At 40.5% G+C, this 21,542-nt stretch overlaps 1 protein-coding gene across 1 annotated transcript in view; it reads right to left on the bottom strand.

The window, feature by feature from the left end:
* Window positions 1-21,542, bottom strand: part of HACD2 (3-hydroxyacyl-CoA dehydratase 2) — an 88,356-nt gene that overhangs the window by 7,376 nt on the left and 59,438 nt on the right. Inside the window, exons 5-6 of the mRNA XM_031454617.2 lie at window positions 5,332-5,453; window positions 3,738-3,916 (exon numbers count right to left, since the gene is read on the bottom strand). Of these exons, the coding sequence (XP_031310477.1) occupies window positions 3,738-3,916; window positions 5,332-5,453 (301 nt within the window). The remainder of the gene's footprint in view (window positions 1-3,737; window positions 3,917-5,331; window positions 5,454-21,542) is intronic.

The raw sequence follows: 21,542 nt of genomic DNA, 5'->3' as shown, positions 1-21,542 counted from the left end.
TACAGCCAACTCTCCTCTGACAGTTTCTTCCTTTTTAAACGGGTTCCAAGTTGGCCAAATTTCAAATGATCCTTCCAAAGTACTCCAAGCCATCAGTGGGTGTGTGCACACAGATTTGATAAACTGCACAGGCGGCCTCGGTGCGGAGCCATCCACACCACTCACTATTTACAGGCAGGAAGTTATTCACAGAAAAGACCCAGCTTGTGCATAAAATTCAACAGTGAGAGAACTATTTTGGTATGAAAGCCAGAAAATTTGACAAGTTCTATAATCTAAAAACTGGAAGCAAAGATATAATTAAACCATAAGGAATGCTAATTGTAATCATTTAAAAATGTGGGGCCAGTCACGTATCTATAGGTACACTTTAGTAAAGGGCAACTTTGTGGCAAAGTACACTGAGGACTTTCCTGCTGGTTGCATTTGTGACTACAGCCTCATAACAGGCGGCTAAGGCCTCATAGGGTCTGAGCGAGGACAGTGACTCAGAAGCCATTCATTAGGGCCTCAGTGGCAGCAAGATGGCCAAACATACCCTCATCCTGTAGGCAAGGGCTTGCTGGCTCCCAAGGGTCAGGGTTCAGAAATGGAGGCCAGGTTTGGCCTTTCATCACTTTGTATCTTGCATAGGTTTCTTAGTGCCCAAGAGAAAGGGACATGGGGGGGGGGGCAGGAGAACGGGGGCACTTGGGCTGGAGTTCTCTACTGCTCCAGTAGTGACTTCCTGGTGACCAGAACTTGGGTGACACTGTCTCCATCTCAATTACCCACATGTTCACACTGAATCTAACCACAGTGGCTGAAACAATTTCAGATGCATGGCTACTACTTTTAACTACAATGAAAATCTCCACCTGAAAACAGGCTATTTGGAATTCTTCCCTCTGCTCTTGCAGCTCAGGACATGCAGGATGGAGGTGGTGGTTGTGCATGTGTGCATGTCCTGGAGCCTGTAAGGAGATGGGTTCTCTTGCTCTCTAGGCAGAGGAAGACTTGAAGCTCAGAGCAACCTGAAATGCTCTGCCTGGGATGAGTTTCTTCTGTTTCTCTAAAAATCAGAGGTGTGGTTATGGTTACTGACATCCTGGACAGTTCCCTCACCCTACATCAATGTTTCTCATTTCTCAGCCTTTTCTTTTAACCCCCACCTCTATAGCTAACTTTCACCAATTTGTGGGGATAGGGGGACGGGGAGGGTGTAAACAGGACTTAGATGCCTACTGAGCCCTGCTCATACCATACATACTCATAGTACAACCGCAGCAGAGCAGGAGGGGAGCACCTTGCAAGGGACTCCAAAGCACCCATTATGAGAAAACTCCCAGGGCTGCAGCTCAAGGGCCAGACGCAACATGGGCCACACGTGCAACAGTGCAACACAAGGGCAGGCCACAGAGGGGACGTGCTGCTTTATGTCAGACATGTACACCATCAACTTCCCACTAAAGAAGGTTAAGAGAAACTTAAGTTGTAGAAATGAAACCAAATTTGGTAAAGAAGACTGCATGTCAACAGCAATCTCTCCTAACTCTGCATTTTCTTCCTATAAATACAAAGTTTTGGAAAGTTGGAAATGTGCAGTTGGCTGGAATGAACGTACAAACTGGTTTCAGTATCAACAACCTAAACTACTGAAAACACGCAGGGCCACCAGCTCAGGCCAGAGCACAGTGAGTGCCAGCAGACACAAACGACGTGTAGCAGAGGGTGCGGTCTGCGATGCCATCTTGAGCCTGGGCGGGGAGTTAGGGATTTGGAAGGAACCTTTTAGTCCCTGTCCTTGAAATGAACCCCTTTTCTTGTTTTATAAGACTTAAGCTTCCTGAAAATAGAAAGGATACAGGCTTTAACCAAACCAAGTCCTCTTAGCAAAAAGGAGGCTGACGAGGGGGGCAGGACTGAGGTAAAGAAAGCAGATGTCTGTTGAGAGGAGAGGGCTGCCCTACTCTGTCGGACAGCTGGCCCTGACATCTGTGTTTTCTCTCTTTGAAGGCAGTGAAGGAAAATCCCAGAGAACTGGGGATCCTAGCATCAGGGAGGGCAGCCTGTGCCTGGCTAGGCGCCTTCCCCACACTGAGAGGCCAGCAGGCGGAGGCGGAAGGCTGGGTGCCGGTTGGCAACCAGAGCCCAAAGAAGACTAGGAGGTGCAGACAGCCTCAGATTGCCCTGGAGAACTGTTCCTGGAATAAAGCCCCTCCTTCTTCAATAGACCAGAAATCTTGCAGCAACTCTGAGGTGGGGGCCCCGGACTTCTGTCAGTGTGGCAGCACCTTGCTACTGGTTTGACTTCATGATATTCTCCTTGTCCCTTTCCCAGTCACACAATACAGCATCTATCCCCTGTTCATTCAAAGACTTATGTTGAATCTAAATAGATCTCATGATGCCCTGTGGGGATAATATTTGTTACTCTGGATGAGGCAACACTGCAACTTTGTCACTCTTGAGACTGAAAAATAAAACTCCAGGGAAACAAAATTAGAAAGGTGAAAAGCTCTAAGTTAGTTTTTACTACTTAAATTTTTACACTCTTCCATATTTATCGTTTGTTTGAAAATCAACTACCTTTTACATTTGAAGAGAGATGGCCTTTAGCCACCATGGTTCCAGCACCAGAGAGGAGGACCTGATCACAAATTAAGAGTGGAAAATGAACCATAAAGCAGAACAGCATTCAAGAGCTTCTCCAAGATAAATGTTCATGTGAAATCTGGATGTAGTTTTTTTCTCAAAATGCATGAAATGCAATTTTCCACAGGGGGACACAAACATGTCATCTATGGCTGTTAGGATGATTCATTCAGCTAATGCTGTGGGCTGAAGAAAAATCCAACCCTCCAGTCTGAATTTAACCTGAGGTTTAGGGGAGAATATAGCATCTTATAGACTAAAATAAGATTGAGAGTCACAATGCCTATGGAAGTGGCTAAATGAGAAGAAACATTAACTTTACACATCCTCGGGTAGAACAAGATCCTTTTGCACGTGTGCAAATAAATCGTAGGACTGCAACCGGATGTCAGAATTCGAGAAAAGGAATAAACAACTCTTCCTCAGCAAACAGGACTCACTTCACAGAAGCCTCAAATGTGGCTTTTTCTCTCTGTTATGGAGGATATTGATAGGCACCTTTGATTATCCATATATTTAAACCTTCAGTAGCACTATTAAAATAACTGGAAACCATCCTGAAGAGAACACTGTGTCCCTGCTCAGATGGTTTTAAGTGCTTATTTCCAAACAAGAAAATAAGAAATATAGAAAAAAATAAATTAATCTATTTTCGCTTTGTTGTTTCTAGCTAACTACTGATTCCTTAGAAGTGAAGTAACTATTTTGATATAGTAAAAATGTGAAAATCTCTTTATAGTGTTTTTCAAATACCGTAACAAGCTGTTCTCAAGAGACAGAAGTCAAGGTGAGGTCTTTAATGGCTTTTTTTGCTTTCCTCTCAGTACTTTGCTCCATTAGATAGTTAACCTATCCTGGCACTCACTGTTTCAAACCCACACACTGAGAAGGGCTGCATTTTGGCAGCTTTACTGAGAAGGGTTCATCTTTATTCAATTACCACCAGAGAAAATTCCCTCTGATAGTCAGCATTCAACAAAAACCAAAGCGTTCCCAATAAACTAGATTTATGGTGTAAAAAACAACCAAAGGCATTTTAACTCTAGTTACTGTAGAGCCAATTTTTAAAACATAAATAAATATATGCATAACTGTTTACTTACTTGGAATGTAGGAGATCATTATCAGAATTAGGAATGCATAGTAGTCAAAGGAGAAATTGTACTTGTTAGGTAAACTGATGGAGTACAGGCCAGCCTGTCTAACAAAGGGCAAGGCGGCATATATTGTGAGCAGTTCTCCTGACACTCCCATTGGGTACAGCACGATGAAAAGGGTGTACCTAAAACAAAACAAAACATTCGTTACTGAGGTTCGAAGCCAGCTTTGGTAGAGATAAGACGAGGTGGAGCGCGTTCCAGGCGGTATGGCCATAGACCAGCTTTAGTAAGAGAGACTCACCCCACCCCGCTAATCAGTACTGGTCTTGTAGAAAGCTATTGCTTATACATTTTCCTGTTTACCCACTGCTTAAATTCAGGTTTTAAGAGCTAGTTTTTGAAAAGGGCCAAAACAGGTTTGTTTCTGAATGTCCTAAAATAAAATAAATGTGTTTGGCCAGCCTCAAAATTTGGTCTGACTGAAAAAGTAACTCTTCAAAACAACTTAAAATAACTAAGATGATGCCAAATATTGGTATAGTAGGGGCACTGAGCCATGGTTTACACTGAAGGGTCCTGCCCTGTGGGGTAGGGGTGGACTTGCTGGGGGGAAGGTACTGGAACACAATGTTGAGGAACCCCTATGACGTACACCAAGTTGGGTCTGTGGACTGAAAAAAATTGGCACATCCAACGTATGTGCAGTGCTACAATTTTCCAAATGTCTGTATTTGCTACTGTGAAAAATAAAATAAATGCTAATTTAAACGAGGATAGAAACAAGGATAGAAAGCTTTCACCAGCCTGCCCAGTGTGGTTAGGAATTGCTGTTTTTTCCCATTCTCCCCTTTTCCTAATACAAATGTTTACTGCAAAAAAAAAAAAGAGAAGTTCACATGCTTGAAATGTTGGAAACATTTGGTTTATGTCTCTATTTAAACATTAAACTCATAAATTGTTTAGGAGCTACCATTTTCCTTTTTTGAAATGAAGCACTTTGGCCCCAAGGACAATTTTGATCCTTTGGCTTTGTCAGTCCTTCCTGTAGTCTTTCCCAAAGAGGAAAATTGCTCACAACTGTCTCACAGATTAGTTCAGATAAACAGATGAAAACTAACAGCCTTTTACCCAATCCATAACACATATTACTGCTAAAAATAATCACAGCAAAATAAACTGGTAATATGCTAAAACTAACATGTAATATCTGTTATTAATTAAAAATTAATTTAAGAGTTATCTTGTTGGCAAAATTGACACGAGAACCGACTTGGTCCAAAAACTATCATAATGGCAGAAACTCATCAGTAAAATTTTATATGGACAAAAAAGGGATGGAATATCAAATTGCTATTGAATAATTTAATTGAAAAGAACTGATCCCAAAGAAATAAGTAGAGATAAAAAATTTAAGTGTTTCCATTAATCAAAATTATGTAGAGTCCCTTATCCTGATGAAATCTACAGACCAGATTTCTACCCAACCCGTGTCTCACACAATTTTATTTTTAAAAACAAAAATAATACTTAGGCAATAAAGGAAAAATACAGTGATAGGTCATTTCAAAAGTTAGCCTTCATCTGTGTACTTCTTTACCTGGCCCATTTGATGAGGTAAGGCAGATGGTTTAACAGACTGAACGTATAAAAGGAGTAACGGATAATTTCTGTGACTGTCCAGGCAATGACAAACAGCAGGACACTGTCTTCACTCTGTACCTGAAGGAAAAGGAAAACAAAAGCAAAAGCAAACACATAAAGCATCTTAACAAAGAAGCAGTCACAATGTGGGCAGCCCAGCCCCTGCCCCCTTGCAGAGCTGCTGGGTTGAATAAGTCGACACAGCCCCTGGTCTCTGTCCTCAGTGGCCGCAGCACAGCCCAGAAACAGCCTGCCACAGAAAGGGACATACACATGCCTATGACAACAACTGTGTAGAACCTAGTGATGGGGCAAGTGAGAAGGAACTCAGCTTACCGATGAGGAAGGTGGGAAGGGGGAATTATACGAGCTGTCGCCCACAGGAAGAAACACACACGATGAGTGAGTTTCTGCATGTTCATTTGCTGGCCTGATGTGGAGAATGTGAGCTGACGTTAGTGGGAGCCAAGAACAGCTGGATAAGAAGGCAGAAGGGTGAATGGGTGGAAAGCTTGGTTTCCATTAACAGGGATTTTAATTTGCTTTGCATGACAAGTTAGAGGAAATTTCAAAGAAGGGCAATACAGTGATTAAAACACAACTGAAGATGAAGCTACTTCTCGGGGTAAAATGAATTCATGAGGGAAGCTGGAGACCATCTATGAGGCAGGGCCCATTTATTCTCCCATCAGTGACTTCTTCCCCTAGATGAGGTCTGGTTTAACTCAAGGATTAGAGAAGCTTCCATGCTGATCACAGGAGCTGGTTACAGCCACAAGAGCTTTGGAATTCCCAACCTCTTCTGAAGTTGTTTTCATACTGAAAAAACAATATACTTAAAAAAAAAAAGCTCCTTAAGTATTATTTTTTGGGAGGATGTTCTCACAAGATGCCTTAGACTGCAAATCTTGCATGAAAATTTATTACTGTGGTATTAACTTTCAGCACCCCCTCCTCATCCCACCCCAGCTGGGTTTATGATGACCCCAGGGGCTTGAAAACCAATAAATGAGAAACAACCTTGCACCCCACTTTACTTATATTTTCTCACATCCAAAAAGGGCACTTAGAGAGTTGGCTGTGAATAAGAAATTCCACTGAGCAAACTGAACAAATTTCAGTTACAAGATGGATCTTCTCTGTCTTACTCCTAACATCTAACATAACAAAGGTAAGGCATTCTAACCTGAACTTTTGCTTCTCTGCATTTGCAATGTTAATTTAACACTTATATTCTTCCTCAGAAAGTGTACATGGAGTGATCCACCTACACAATGAAGTAAGTAGTCATTTACATATCTATTAACTAAATTGCTCTGACAAAGAATTTCATAAATCCATAGTTACTACTCTCTAAAAATAAGAAGAATTTTATACTGTCAAGGGCAAGAGTACTTTTTGTTTTCCTGGTGCTCTTATATTAGCCCAAGTAAAGCAAAAGCTAAGGCCTTCTAAAGCATTCATGTGTCATTTTTCAGTCTGTCCCCAAATCCTTAAAACCCATCTATACTGAAATATAATTTCAGAGCACACGTTGCCTTTTGATGTATTTTGTAATCCTCTTCATATTAAGGAGATATGTTTTTACACCTATGGGCTGAAGCCTTCCTTAAAGATCTTTGTGTTATAATAGGAAGTTCTTCTAATATTTTGCATTATAATCGTCTTGAAAGCAGGGAGCGTGTTTTATTCATCTTTTGATTCCCCAAAGCACTTTGTGCTTTTCACAAGTAGGAGCTCAACAGATATTTGTGGAACAAAACAATTCAATCCTAATCAGTTCTCTGCTTTTTGATACCTGATATTAGTTTCTAAGTAGTCTTAGAAGCCTTCAAATAAACAGGGGAAAAGCAAACAAACCCCCAGCCTCTCACTCTGATCCAGCCTAGAGGTTATCTGATTCACATACCCGCTTGTTAGACTTTAACCAAAAGAGCCATAACAACTCAGACTCAGGATGCATATGAAAACATGTCTGTTCCTAGAATCCAGCTGTGAAGACCATGTCATAATTTTAAAAAGACTAAGGATGGGGGAAATGACTGTTTTGTACAAATGATAGCTTCAGGTCAGCAGGAAGTACAACATGTTATTAAGGGGCTTGGGTAAAGTCAGAGATCAAGTTGATCTAATATGCAGATAATTATCCAATAACACAAAGTAGGGGTAGAATGTAATGAGTTAAAACCAGTAAGATCAGTGAGACTCAAACAGATATTTGTACATCCACATTTCACAGCGGCATTATCATAATAGCCAAAAGGTGGAAACAACCCAAACATCCATCAAAAGTTCATGCTAAGTGAAATAAGCCATTTAAAAAATGTGAGTCCACTCATGTGGTACCCAGAGTAGTCAAATTCAGAGACAGAAAGTAGAGACAGAAGGTTGCCAAGGACTGGGAGTGAAAGCAAATAGGGAATAATTATTTAATGGGTATGGAGTTCTGTTTAGAAGATGAAAAAAGTTCTGGAGATGGGTGGTGAAGATGGTTACATAACAATGGGAATGTACTTAGTGCAAGTGAACTTAAAAATGGTTAAAATGGTAAATTTTATGTTATGCATTATTTAACAATAAAAGAGTTCTTAAAAACAAACCCAGTAAGCTCAAATTTAACAAGGCTAAATATAAAGTAATGTGATTCAGCAACAACAACATGACTTTAGTACTGAATGGAGAAGACTGAGCTTATGAATCCAACAGATTTGGAATTTCTGGTTCCATAGTTTCATACATGAGTCAACAAGGTACACGTAGCTGGCTGTTCAAACCAACCAGCCAGTATTTGTCTACAACAGTCTCTCACTCTGATTACTCTAAACAGATTAGACCCCACTGAGGGATCAGAGTCCATTATAAGAGCCCCTGAACTAGCAGCACTTACTCTGGAACCAGGAAGAAGGTCAACTACTTCAAAATAGGCAAAAGGATATCATGTGCAACAGGCATGAGACTAATGGAAAAAATTAACAGGGAGGAAAAAGTTCAAAATAAGAAAAACTATGTAACAAACCAGTTGACTGATAAAATAGGCCACCTCATGAAGCTGTGTGCTCCAAGGCCCCGGTCATAGCCAAATTGAGGCCACTCAGGAACGAGTCCTACGAAGGGTGGGAGGCCGACCTGGATGGTAGCCAGTGAGGGCTTCCAGCTGCTACGCTTTGGAAGGTGTGTGCGCACAACCTGCACGTGGCAAAGGCACGAACTCTGGCTGACACTAACTTCCTTGCAGGAGCTGAACTTCTTTTAGTTGGGGAAAAAATGGGTAGAGACTTTAATAGCACTTCTTTAAAATAATTTTCCTTTCTCAAAGAAGGCAGGAGAGGAGAGAATAACTTTTTAAAAGACTTCCTCTTTCTTTACTGACTGCTGAATGTGTAGAAGGGGAATAATTCCCTGGCTCGACTGCCGGCCCCCTGCCCACCCCGATGGATGGTAAGGTCTTCAGGGGTCCAGGTCTCACACCAGTTGGCTTCCTCAGCCCTCGACATAGGTCTGGACACGAGGAATATGCGCAATCAGTGCTCCTTAACCTGAATGATATCTTATATTTTCTTTCCTTTTTTTGGAAAGCAGGAGCTGGGAACATTTTTCTAAGAAGTAGGGAGCTTCTCTTCTGTGAAGAGCCAGTGACTCAGAGAAAAAGAATCAACTGGTAGCCTCAAGTGAGTTAAAAAAAAAAAAGCCCATTTAACTTTGAGGGTTTTTTGAGGGGCAAAGGACTAAGATTATAAAAAGTTCAACTCAGATGCATTTTAATTAAGAACTAGAAACATAATTTGATTAATTATCAAGAATACGAGGTTCAGTATGTTCACATGAAGATTTGCACGCAAATGTTCACAGCAGTGTTGTTCATAACAGCAGAAGAGTAAAAACTCAAATGTCTAGCAACTGGTGAATGGATAAACAAAACGTGATGTACATCCACACCATGGAACTGTATTGAGCAAAACAAAGGAAAGATACTGGTACACGTTACAATACAGATGAACCTCAAAAACATGATGCAGAGTGAAAGAAGCCAAATGTTAACAACCACCCACTGTATGATTTCCTTTACATGAAATGTTCAGAAAAGGAAAACCTAGAGACAGAAAGTAGATTGATGGTTATCAGGAGCTGGGAATGGAAATGGGGATTAACTTTAAAAGGGCATTCAGGATCATATTGTGGTGACAGAAATGTTCTAAAACTGGATTATGGTGATGGTTGCACAACTTGGTAAGTTTACTAAAAAGCATTGACTTTCACACTTAAAATGGGTTAGCTTTCTGGTATGTAAATTAATACCTCCATAAAGTTGTTTTTAAAAGAATAAAACATTTACTTTAAATACATACATATTATTGCCTTTTATGGGAGAAGGAGGCATTTAGGGCAAAAGGGGAGAAGGGAATTTATCAAGGTTTACAAAGGAAAAGGAGACAAAGGGCAGGTTTGGGCTAGGCTGACCAAAAATGTCCTGAAGCCATGTTTCAAAGCTGCCTGTTCACAATCATGGCACAAATGGAGGAGTGGGCACGGAGCAGCCCTGGCTGGCCAGGAAATCTTCCTCTGCCTGGTGTTGGGAGCTGCATGTTGGACCCTCCACACTGAAGACGGAAGATTCAGCCCCCTGTTCTACAGCGAGGGAGGAGACACGGGGTGTGGGCAGTTTGTGTAATTTAGCCAAAGGAGTTTACACAGAAATTCAAGCTGGAGAAACAAATGGGCGCAAGAGGAAAACCTTTACACACAAATAGCATCATATGTTTGACTTTAAAAGGCTCAGGGAGCATTAGTACATGAAAAGCTGTCACTTTTATTACATTCAAAGAAAAACAGATGGTGCCACGGAAGAAAATCTTTTTTGTAGAAACCCTATTCTTCTTGGCATTTTGGGACCTACTGCTTCCCCCTCTGGGTATTTCAGAGAAAGCCCCCGATCATGCTTTCTAGTGAGCATTCTTTGCTCTTCTTGATACCCCTTTCCCTTGTGGAGAGATTTTGGTAGATGAGGACTCGAGTCAGTTCTTGGCAGAACTGGGAGGAGTATGTTTATCTTAGTCTCCTCCGGCTGCCACAGTAAAACACCACAGACTGGGGGGCGGGGGTGCCAACAGCAAAAATGTATTTTCTCAGGGCTCCTGAAGTCCAAGATCAGGGTGCCAGCACGTCTGCTTCCTCGTGAGGCCCCCTTCCTGACTTGCAGCTGGCTGTCTTATCACCGTGTTGTCACATGGTAGGGAGGGAGAAGCTCTCCTACAGAATGTGTAAAAGGTATTATGTGCATGGATACTAGTGCCTTAGAGGGCCTGAACCTCAGGGTGAAGACTCTGCCCTCATGACCTCATCTAAGCCTAACCGCCTACCAAAGGTCCCCCTCCAAATACCGTCTCACTGGGGCTTAGTGTTTCCGGATGTGAATTTCGGGGACATGATTCAGTCCACAGCAACACTTCAGATCAGGTGTTGGCAAACTTTTCCTGAAAAGGGCTAAATAGCAAATATTTCAGGCTTTGTGCAATATGTGGCCTTAGTCATGTATTCTTCTTTGTTTTTTACACCCTTTTAAAAAGGTAAAAATCATCACAAATTGCAGGCTACATGTCGCCCACAAGCCAACTCTGTTCTAGATCCATTTGACTCCCCAACTTTCCCTGCCTGTTCACCTCTACAAGTATCATTCTTCAATCTTCCTTTAGCAGACTCTGTGTGTGTGTGTGTGTGTCTGTGTGCGTGTGCGTGTTTTGCTGGGGGTTAGGGGCAGCAATGTATCTATAACCAGTGTATGCTATGGAAAAAGGAAGTATTCCTAAAAGGATACATATAGGCAGCTTTTTCATGTTAGTGTCATCTTAAAATTGCAGTAACAGGTTTGTGATAAATATTTAACTTAAAATTTAACATTTTAAGTGTGTATTTTTAAGTGTATATTTTTTAAGTGTATATTTTTAAGTGTATATTTCAGTGGCATTAAGTATATTCACCATACTGTACAACCATCACCACTATCCATTTCCAAATGTTTCTATCATTCCAAACAAATTCTATTCCCATTAAGTGATATCTCTCCATTTCTCCCTCCTTTTAGCTCCTGGTAACCACTATTCTACTTCCGGTCTTTAAGAGCTTGGTAATTCTAGGCACCTCACTTAAGTAGAATATACGTATGTGCCGTTCCGTGTCTGGCTTGTTTCATTTAGCATAATGCTTTCAAGGTTCATCCATGTTGTAGCATGTACCAGAATTTTTATATGTATGAGCATTTTTTCATGTGCTTGTTGGTCATTTGTACATCTTCTTTTGAGAGATGTCTCTTGCCCATTTTTAATTCTGGAGGGGGAATAATCTCTTTTTAATAATTACGATGACAACAGCAGTAAAAATAATTATACCTAATAAATAGTTACTGAACTCATGCTATATGTCAATCACTTTTTAACATATATTACCTCATGGAATCTCCAGTTCACTGATGAGGAAAGTGAGGCTTACAAAAGTTGTGCCCCCAAACTCTGAACAGTTCTGACTTTTCCTCTTGGGTTTCAGACACACACATACACCCCTGCTGCTGTGGGGAGAACACCCCTTTTGCAATTGAGGATGGGGAGGTGACGGAGTGGTGGCAGGTAGAAGAGATGGCTAGTGTGGTTGGAAAATTAGTTACATGTTGTAAATAAATAAACTGAACAAATAAATCAATATATTAAAAAAAGGACTTCTTGCTATTGAAGATGGTATTTACAAACATGGCAGGGAGAATGCTAGAAAGAACACCAAGGTGTTAGATTGTTGGATCGTAATTGGAGGAATTGGTATGAGCTCATGAGTATATAGATATACACACACACATATGTATATACACACCCAGCTATATACTTTTAAACGTACATGTGTACGAGTATATGTATATGTACACATATACATCATACACATATAATCTAGCTTTCTCTACTGAGAGGATCAAGAAGCAATAACATCCCAGTAACAAGAAGCACCTCAACTACCTAGATCTTGAGTCCTAAATGTACCATCCTCCACTAAAAGGAACCAGGTTCTTTGGCAAAATGACTGATTCTAGGACTGGGGCAGGGGAAGTTAAGTCTGGAAATCTTTTTGTTGGAAAGTAAGGAAATGCTCAATGAATGATGAAAACAAGTCAAAAGGGCAAGGAGAAAGGATTCCCACTGGCCAAATCACAGACAACTTTAGCATCAAAGTAAATACAGGTTACAGTCCACTGGATTATATAGCAATTCATAGTCCAAACTGATATAAATACAATAAATAAATGAATAAACAAATGAGAGAAAGGGAAAGCTATTCCTTACAGCAGGATACCAACTAATACGTGTCAAAGAAATGACAGAAGTAGAGAATCACATTTGATAGTTAACAGAGACGGCTGATAGAGGCAGGAATCATTCCCACAAATACTGATTAATGAAACAGGAAAAATGGTGACTTGAAGGTGGAGAAGCTGGCAGACACCAACAGAAGCAGGTGACTGAGGTCAACATCACCAGGGGTGGGATTGGTAGACGTGGCGCTGCCACCTCACGTGATGCCCTGAGAAGAGCATGGCACCATTTCCGTGGTACTTCTGCCAAGAATGCTTCGCTTGAACTGGTTATGAAGGAGCACTGTATGGATGCAGGTTGAGGGTCACCCTAGAGAAATTAAGGCCTGTACTCTTTAAAACTGTCAAGGGCATGAGACACAGAGTGAGACTTCTTAGTCTTAGACTGATGGGTCTGAAGAGACCTGACAGCTCAGTGTAACATGTATGTGGCAGGAATACCACAACAACTATTTCTCTCCTTTCCCTGTGTACCCTGTGTATTGTGCTTAGCACAATACCTGGAGCACAGAAAATATTTAGTAAATATCTGCCTTTCCAGAAAGGAGAAAACAGGACACTGTTTAGACAGTGAAATCTGAGTGAGGCCTGTGGATGGGACAGGTCTACTGTAGCAGTGTTGGCTTCCGGACTGGAGGGTCATATGCAGGTGATGTAGAAGAATGTCTGAAACATGTACTTGAGTATTCAGGGGTGACAAGACATCATGTACAGCCTGCTCTCAAGGTTCAGGAAAAAAAAAAGATAATGGGTTTAGAAATACAGAGGAGTAGGTGAAGGAACAAGTGCAGTAAAATGCCAATTGCTGGGGAATCTGAATGAAGAAATGTGAGAGTTCTTTCTACTGTTCTAGCAACTATTTCGTAAATTTGAAATTATTTCAAAATATCACCTGAGTACTAAGCAACCACTCTGGGGACACCATTAGAAGCAAAAACAACATCATGTGGTTTCTATATATTGCTTTTGGTATGAAGCCTCTGAATCTGCCAGGAGAGGTGGGCTACATAACCAAAAAAGAAGACATAAGAATATTTAGAACAATAACCAGCAGTAACAACACACTAAGAGATGGTAACTCGAGAAGGAACAACAGATTGAATGCTGACCCAAATCTGTATCAGCATTACTACTGTCTTACACTGTAACTACCCTGAGGGCAGGTCCAAAAACTCTCTTTGAAGAGGGGTTAGCTTGCTTAAAAGGCAAAATCAAATTTTTAATAAATGCTTTGGATTAGGATAATGATGATGATTAAGATAATGATAACTCCCATTAGCAGGGCTAATTATTCCTTAAGTATGATAAAAGTAATTATGTATAAATTTTCACCAGCTAACTGTGATCCTATTTTAATAAGTACAAAAAAATCCATTCCTGTGTGAACAGTCAATTATATTTCTGTTTTAAAAGTCAATTATATCTCTGCTTCAGGACATAGGAAAGAACTCAACCCAGTTATATAGAAATCTGTCACTAAATTTTTTGGGAAAATTAGGTTACTATTTATAGCTAATACGCAGTTAACATTTATTGGGCACTTAATAAGTGCCAGGCACTGCTCTAAATGCTTTTATATGTATTAACTCATTGGATCCCCAAGACCACCCCATGATGGGGAACAACCAACTGGGCCTGGGAGATGGAATTGCTCCTTAGGAGCTGGAGCAAGCTAGTTCAGCCCCTCAGCTGGGCAGCTGAAGTATGACGTGTGGTGCCAGCACCCTGTCCTTCCTGCCTTGTCAGTCACCCCACTCTGTGCTGCTGCTGGATTCGGCTCCTGTGCTACGCCCTGTGGAAGCCCTGTGAGGGCAGCACGCATGACTTCCCTTTTCCATGCATCCTAGTGCTTAGCACAATACCAGAGCAGACAAAGTACTGAGTAAGTATTTGCTGACCAGTCTGCGGCCTGGCTTGCATGTTCTCTGCCTTGGTTGGAACAGCCTTGGGTGAGGAGGGCAGCTCCCCAGGGAGAGTGAGGCCACGGGGCTGCTGCCTGGTTGGTGACGTCAGCAGAAGGTTTGGGCTGGGGAACAGGACAATTCTGACGACAATTCTGGTCCTTTCTATAACTTTATTAAGCTTTTCTGAACAAAAATGTAACTCACTTAGATATCTACTTAAAAGGAATTTCATCCTTGGTTAGAAATTGAAATGTAATGAGTATCAACGTGTGGTGGTTTTTAAAAAAAGAGATGTTTGGATTCGTATTAGTCTTTTCACATGGCAATTTCATGTGTAAAGTGTCCTTCATGATTTAGTGTTTATTAAAAATCCATGATAGGATACATGGTAAATAAACCAGAAGGTACTGTTCCTTTTTTATGATAAATGAAAGTTATAAATATTAATACCCTTCCCCTTTAAAGGAGAGAAAAATGTGCATCTACATAGATTTTTCTTAATCTAGAATAACAAAGAAACTGGTTAAAAATTTATTTCCATTATAACACAGTAACTAATGACTAGTTTTTGATGTGGATGATGGCTTAAACATCCGGCCTACCAAAACAACTCTTGGGTCATGAAATTAACTTTTCAGAACATGCAATGAGAAAAATCTATAAGCATGCAGTCAACAAGCAATGCATGATCAATTCTGCATTTATGACAAAGTCAGACATGCAGGTCTGAATGCTAAAATGCTTCCATTAGTCCAACTTTAATGCTACTATCTACTTAGCCCATTTCCTAGAAAACATGAAGATAGAGTGGTGGGTTCCTACAACTAGCCTCTTCTCCAGTCACTGCATCTCTGGAATCAGAGACCTCCAGGCTTCCAGGCTGCATGTCCTTATCCTCTCCCAGCCTCCGCTTCCTCATATGGGAAATTTGCGTGGTTGACGTAGGGTTATAAAAACCTGTCAAGTGCTTAGTAAAGTGCTAACCTTTTAATAAATAGCAGTTCTTATTATTCCATGAAAGAAAAATTCAAATCAACAAATATTTATTAAGTTTCTACTATCTATGCTAGCCTCTGCTGGAACCCAATACAGGCTGGTGGCTGCCTCTTAGGCTTAATTACCAAGATATTTTGTTTTGTTGTTGTTTCGCTTTTTGTTGTTTAAGTGTTTTTAAGAGCTGTCATCTCTCTCTCTACTTTAAGGCTAATATATTTGTACCAGCTCTGCAATGTCTAATGATCTTACCAGCTGCTAGCCTTTCCCAATATTCTTCCTGAGTTCTGTTTGATTCTCTCACATTCAAAGGGCATATTATTAACTGAAACATTTTTATGCAACTATTTGCTTCAACCCAACTCAAGTACGGGGACTGCATCAGAATGGGGCCATAGTGAGTCCCACTTTGATCACCTACATCCTATACAGTGTAAGTAGTCTATGACGCAACAGTCCTTTAATTACAGCAAGACAGCATGAGAACAATATCCCCAGCAGGAGGCTACTGTGGCCCTAGGGGGAGAGTGGGGCATACTCACCCTACCGTCTGCCCCCAACCTCTAAATGCATCATCCCAATGTGCCTACCCAACATTCTAGAGGGGACAGGATTGGTCATTGTCAGATGACTGACATGGTCAAAAGAACATGAAATTGGCAATATACACTGTGAAATATCATGGTTCTTTTATTCTATGACAGTTTAATAATAGCAAAAATGTCATCAAGACAGAAACAAAGGCTATGAATATCACCTCATGAAGTATAAATACTAAAACAATGGCCCACGGTCCTGGTTTGTAGTTGTCTTGTTTGGGCTTGTACAGTGCTTTAAAAAATATTTGAGCCACTTTTTTTTTTTTTTAATTGAGAGATTTCCCATTAAAAAAAAATCTGTATTTCTGCTTTTTCTTAAAAAACTCAGAGACTGCCTAACACTAGATCGATTTGCCAATCACCAGCTGAGGTGAGGACTGCCTTTCTTCTCAGATGACGTCCACCCTCCAGTCATTGTGCTCTCCTTGAACTTTTTTTTAAAAACCCACCAGTGGGACAGACATCCGCTGCCAGATGATAAGCTCTGCCACAGACGGCAAAGTGCTACACAAATGTTAACATGACTGTTTGAAAAACTCTACAATTTAAAAAATATTCAGTGGTATACAATAACTTGGTTAATTTGATTAGTTTTTACACTTGAGGCTCTCAACATACTTTTCTTTGAGGCAGTGACCTCAACAAAAGATTCCTTAAACTTGACCTAACCAGACAGCACCAATGCAGAAGGCAAAGGAGATGCATAATTATCAAGTTTTTGGTTATCCTGGTAACTTTCTGCTAGATCAAAATATAGTAAAGGGGAGAAGATGCCAAGACTTATCCTGTTAAAAACAAATGTTTATGGCAACAATCTAAAGAAAAGACAAGTTAAAAGTCTTTAATGCATCAAGCCTAATAATTAGTCTCCCCTGTCCCATCCAAATGCAAGCATTCCCTCAACATGCTTCCATACACATCCACACACGTATATCAAGTCACGTCTTACAAATTCGCGAAGTGCACCAGGGTTTCACGTCAGACTTCAAAGGGTCCTTTCTCTGGAAAATGCAGACGATTTAGTAATATGCTTTATTTTATCCATGATGCATCACAGCTTATGATGACAGCTTCCTGACTATACAGGGCTTCTTGATATGGGTACGTAAAAAAGGTTACTGAACCCTCTTCCCTGAAGAAACAGAAATACACCTCATATATTTCACGGGAGCAGGAGGATGGGGATGATTTCTTTAGGTTCCCCTGTCATCTTCAAGGTTCCCAATGAGACCAGTGACTTGCTGCACGCACTGTGCAGGTCAGCTGTCAGGAGGCTGGTATTCTTGTCAATTTACGTATTTTAAATTAAACTGATACTCCATATTCATGCTGAAAATAAAGTTACATTGCAAAAGCTACAGTACATAAAGGACTGATCTGGCAAAGGAGCAGATAATTTAAGAGATAGCTCCCCCTCCTACATACTAAAAGTTTTCAAGTGAATATTAATCAATGCTTTAAAAATGCCACTCATTGTACTGTGGAGCACACCTATTTAAAGGCAGTTTATAGCTAATAATTTTTAACTTTCCTTGACTTTGCTGACATATTTTAGCAATGCTCACGATGCATGCCAATCATCTTACTTTTACAGTGTGAAATGAGAATCTTTGAGCTTGCTAGGATACTAATGTTGACTATACTTCTATAGCATCTTTTAACTCAGATAGGAGAGAAAAGGCCTGTGAAAGGGTTTTCAACAAGGGCAAACCTGGGACATGCTATCATGGTGAATCCGCTGCAAAGGCCAAACTGCAGGCCTCTGAAAAGTGGGGCCTGAATGGCTTCCTGCCTCACCAGTTAATCAACTGCTATGTCTGCAACAGACGAGAATACCGTCCACTCTGTTGCCCATACCTGCAATTAGGACTTTTATAACAATTTAATCCAGAGTATTAAAAAAAAAATCCCCAGATTTTAAGAACACAGCACACCAAGTATACCACATAAATTTCCTTTGCTTATTTGTTTCTTAAAAAAAAATACAGCCATGCACATATGAAATAAAATACATGGAAAGCTAATTGACTGAAATCAAGGGAATGGTAAATAATGTTACAATGAACAACTACAGATACACAGTCCAGCATGGGAACCTCCAGTCACATGTGGCTATTTAAAATTAAATTACATTAAAATTCAGTTCCTCAGTCACTCTAACCTCATTTCAAGGGTTCAGCATGTGTTCACATACAGCCAGTAGCTACTGTACTGAACAGCACAGATACAGAACACTTCTGCCACTGCCGAAAGTTCTTTTGGACAGCTCTGGGATAGAGGGTAATCCACAAGAAAAATGTTGGTAGCCAACGTGTTTCTATCACCATGTACAAAAATAAACTCAAAATGGATTAAAGGCCTAAACATAAGACTGAATACTATAAAACTCCTAGAGAAAAACATAGGCAGAACACTCTTTGACATAAATTGCAGCAATACTTTTTTGGATACACCTCCTAGAGTAATGGAAATAAAACCAAAAATAAACAAATAGGGTTTAATTAAGCTTAAAGGCTTTTGCACAGCAAAGGAAACCACAAACAAAATGAAAAGATAACCTATAGACTGGGAGAAAGTATTTGCAAATGATGCTACCAACAAGGGATTAATTTCCAAAATACACAAACAGCCCATACAGCTTAATATCAAAAAACAAACAACCCAATCCCAAAATGGGCAGAAGACCTAAATAAACTTTTCTCCAAAGAAGACATACAGATGGCTGACAAGCACATGAAAAGATACTCAATATTACTAATTATTAGAGAAATGCAAATCAAAACTACAATGAGGTATCACCTCACACCAGTCAAATGGTTATCATTAAAAAGTCTGCAAATAACAAATGCTGGAGAGGGTGTGGAGAAAAGAAATCCTCCAACACTGTGGTGGGAATGTAAATTGGTGCAGTCACTATGGAAAACAGTACGGAGGTTCCTTAAAAAACTAAAAACAGACTTACCATATGATCTAGCAATCCCATTCCTGGGTATATACCGTGAGAAAACTTTTAATTCAAAAAGGTAATGCACCCCCAATGCTCATAGTAGCACTAGTTACAACAGCCAAGATGTGGAAGCAACCTAAATGTCCACTGACAGACGAATGGATAAAGATTTGGTGTACACACACACACACACACACACACACAATGGAATATTACTCAGCTACAGAAAAGAAAGAAATAATGCCATTTGCAGCAACATGGATGGACCTAGAGATCATTATACTAAGTGAAGTAAGCCAGGCAGAGAAAGACAAATATCATATGACTATCACTTGTAAGTGGAATCTAAAAAAATGGATACATATGAACTTATTTACAAAACAGAAATAGACTCATAGACATAGAAAACAAACTTACGGTTACCAAAGGGGATAGTGGAGGTGGGGGAGGTAGGAGAGATAAATTAGGAGTCTGGGATTAACATATACACACTACTATATATAAAACAGACAAACAACAAGGACCTACTGTATAGCATAGGGAACTATATTCAATATCTTGTAATCACCTATAATGAAGAAGAATCTGACAAAGAATATATATAACTGAATCACTCTGCTGCACACCTGAAACTAACACAACACTGTAAATTAACTATATTTCCATAAAAAAATAAGATAAAAGGCTTGCTAATCTTAGGACTCCAAGTATCCAGATTTGGCTCTAAACAGGTTTCCTTCTATTTGAAAGTAGTAGCAATTATATAGATCAAGATACTGCCCAGTAGTATGGAAATGTCTTATGCTTAAAGAGGATGCATTCCAACAATAAGCTCCTTCATCGAAATTTCATTATCAAAAATAGGAGCAAAACAGGAGACCCCACTGACACACCCAGAACATTAACTAAATGGGGAAGAGGTGTTTTAGTATAATATTTAAAAAGACTAACTGAACTGTAATTGTGCTGGAAAACCTAAGATCTGGAAGTTCTGGGGCAGATGGAAAAGGAGGAATCCAATAGTGCTCAAGCCTGAAAGGCCCGGGTATCTGCCAAGATGGTCTGGATTGGGCAGGCTGGGGCAGGTCCGGCTCTGGGTCCTAGAAGAGCCTCATAACAGTGGGACACTTTCCTTTGGAGCTGACAGGTCCGGCCCTAGCCATTCCTCCCAAGTGGCATTTCCCCAAATGAAGATAACTGTGCAGCTTTCTGGGGAGTCTGCCTGGGGTAAACTGCTCCCTCTCATGCCGGAAGTGAGAAAAGGGAATGGTGGATGTCAGATTTAGCCCTTGGGGTAAGAGAGCAAGAGAAAAAGGTCCTGAGGAGCTTCAAGTGTGAGTGTTTGTGGGGCAGGGTCACCAGTGAGGAGGGCACAGGGTGCAGTGGTGGAGAGCCCAGAGGAGAAAAAGGTCAACATTAAACAGAAATGAAACCAATTTCCTGATTTTGTTGAGCTTGGAACCTACTCAATGATTAATCGACAAAGCAGGCTGTGTTGGTAAGGCTCGCTTGCATGGTTTAAGATGTTTTATTTTAAACCTAACTGACTTAATTATCAGTTAAGAACAATACCATTGGAGTAAATATATTATAAACCAAGGAGTTCCAGTGGAGTTTTTCAAGGGCTACAAGAGAACCAAGACAATGGGAGCAAGATGCAACATGGGATGTCAGAAGTGAGCCTACACTGAACCCAAAAGGGTCTAAATATTTCTCAGCATTTTGAAATAAAATCTTTATACATAGCTCAAGAAAATGTTGGAAAGGGACAGAAAAACACTAAGAGAAAAATAGACAATCTGAGGTTACCAAAATCTCCTAAGGTAAACAAGGCAATGTCAAAGTGAACCATCCAGTTAGGAGAAAAGTAACACTATCTTTCAGTGTCCATCAGTAACAGGTGCACAAGGGGCTTTAAAGCACTGCTGCATCTGTCTAGGAGTTGTCTGACAGTGTCTGATTAACATCATGAGGTTTTCTACCTTTAGGAGAGGTGCTAATTTTAAAAGTGAAGGTGATGCAAATCCACCTACAGAAACATTTAAAATAGAAAGTAAGGGAATAGATGGAGTAGGGTGGAGAATTTTAGACATTTGGCATTCCAGGGGCCAGAAGATGCTGAATGTCTCCTAATGTCCTTTGTTAACTGAGATGGAATGTCACCGTGGAAAGAGCACTGGGCCAGAAGACAGTGGCACGGCTTCTGGTCCCAGCACAGTACCTGAGGAGGGAACGATGTGCCCCAGACATGGGACCTCAGCTCCTCATCTGAGTGACAGGGTAAGAAGGTGCCCTTCCTGCCTCACCAAAAGGCCATGTTCATGGATGGCCATTAGGGACGACAAGGAGCGTGTGCAGCCACAGGAAATATGCTAC

The sequence above is a fragment of the Camelus dromedarius genome, chromosome 2 (assembly GCF_036321535.1).
Source record: "Camelus dromedarius isolate mCamDro1 chromosome 2, mCamDro1.pat, whole genome shotgun sequence".
NCBI lineage: Eukaryota > Metazoa > Chordata > Mammalia > Artiodactyla > Camelidae > Camelus > Camelus dromedarius.
Note: the sequence above shows the minus strand (reverse complement) of the source record. Positions and strands in the feature narration are given on the sequence as shown.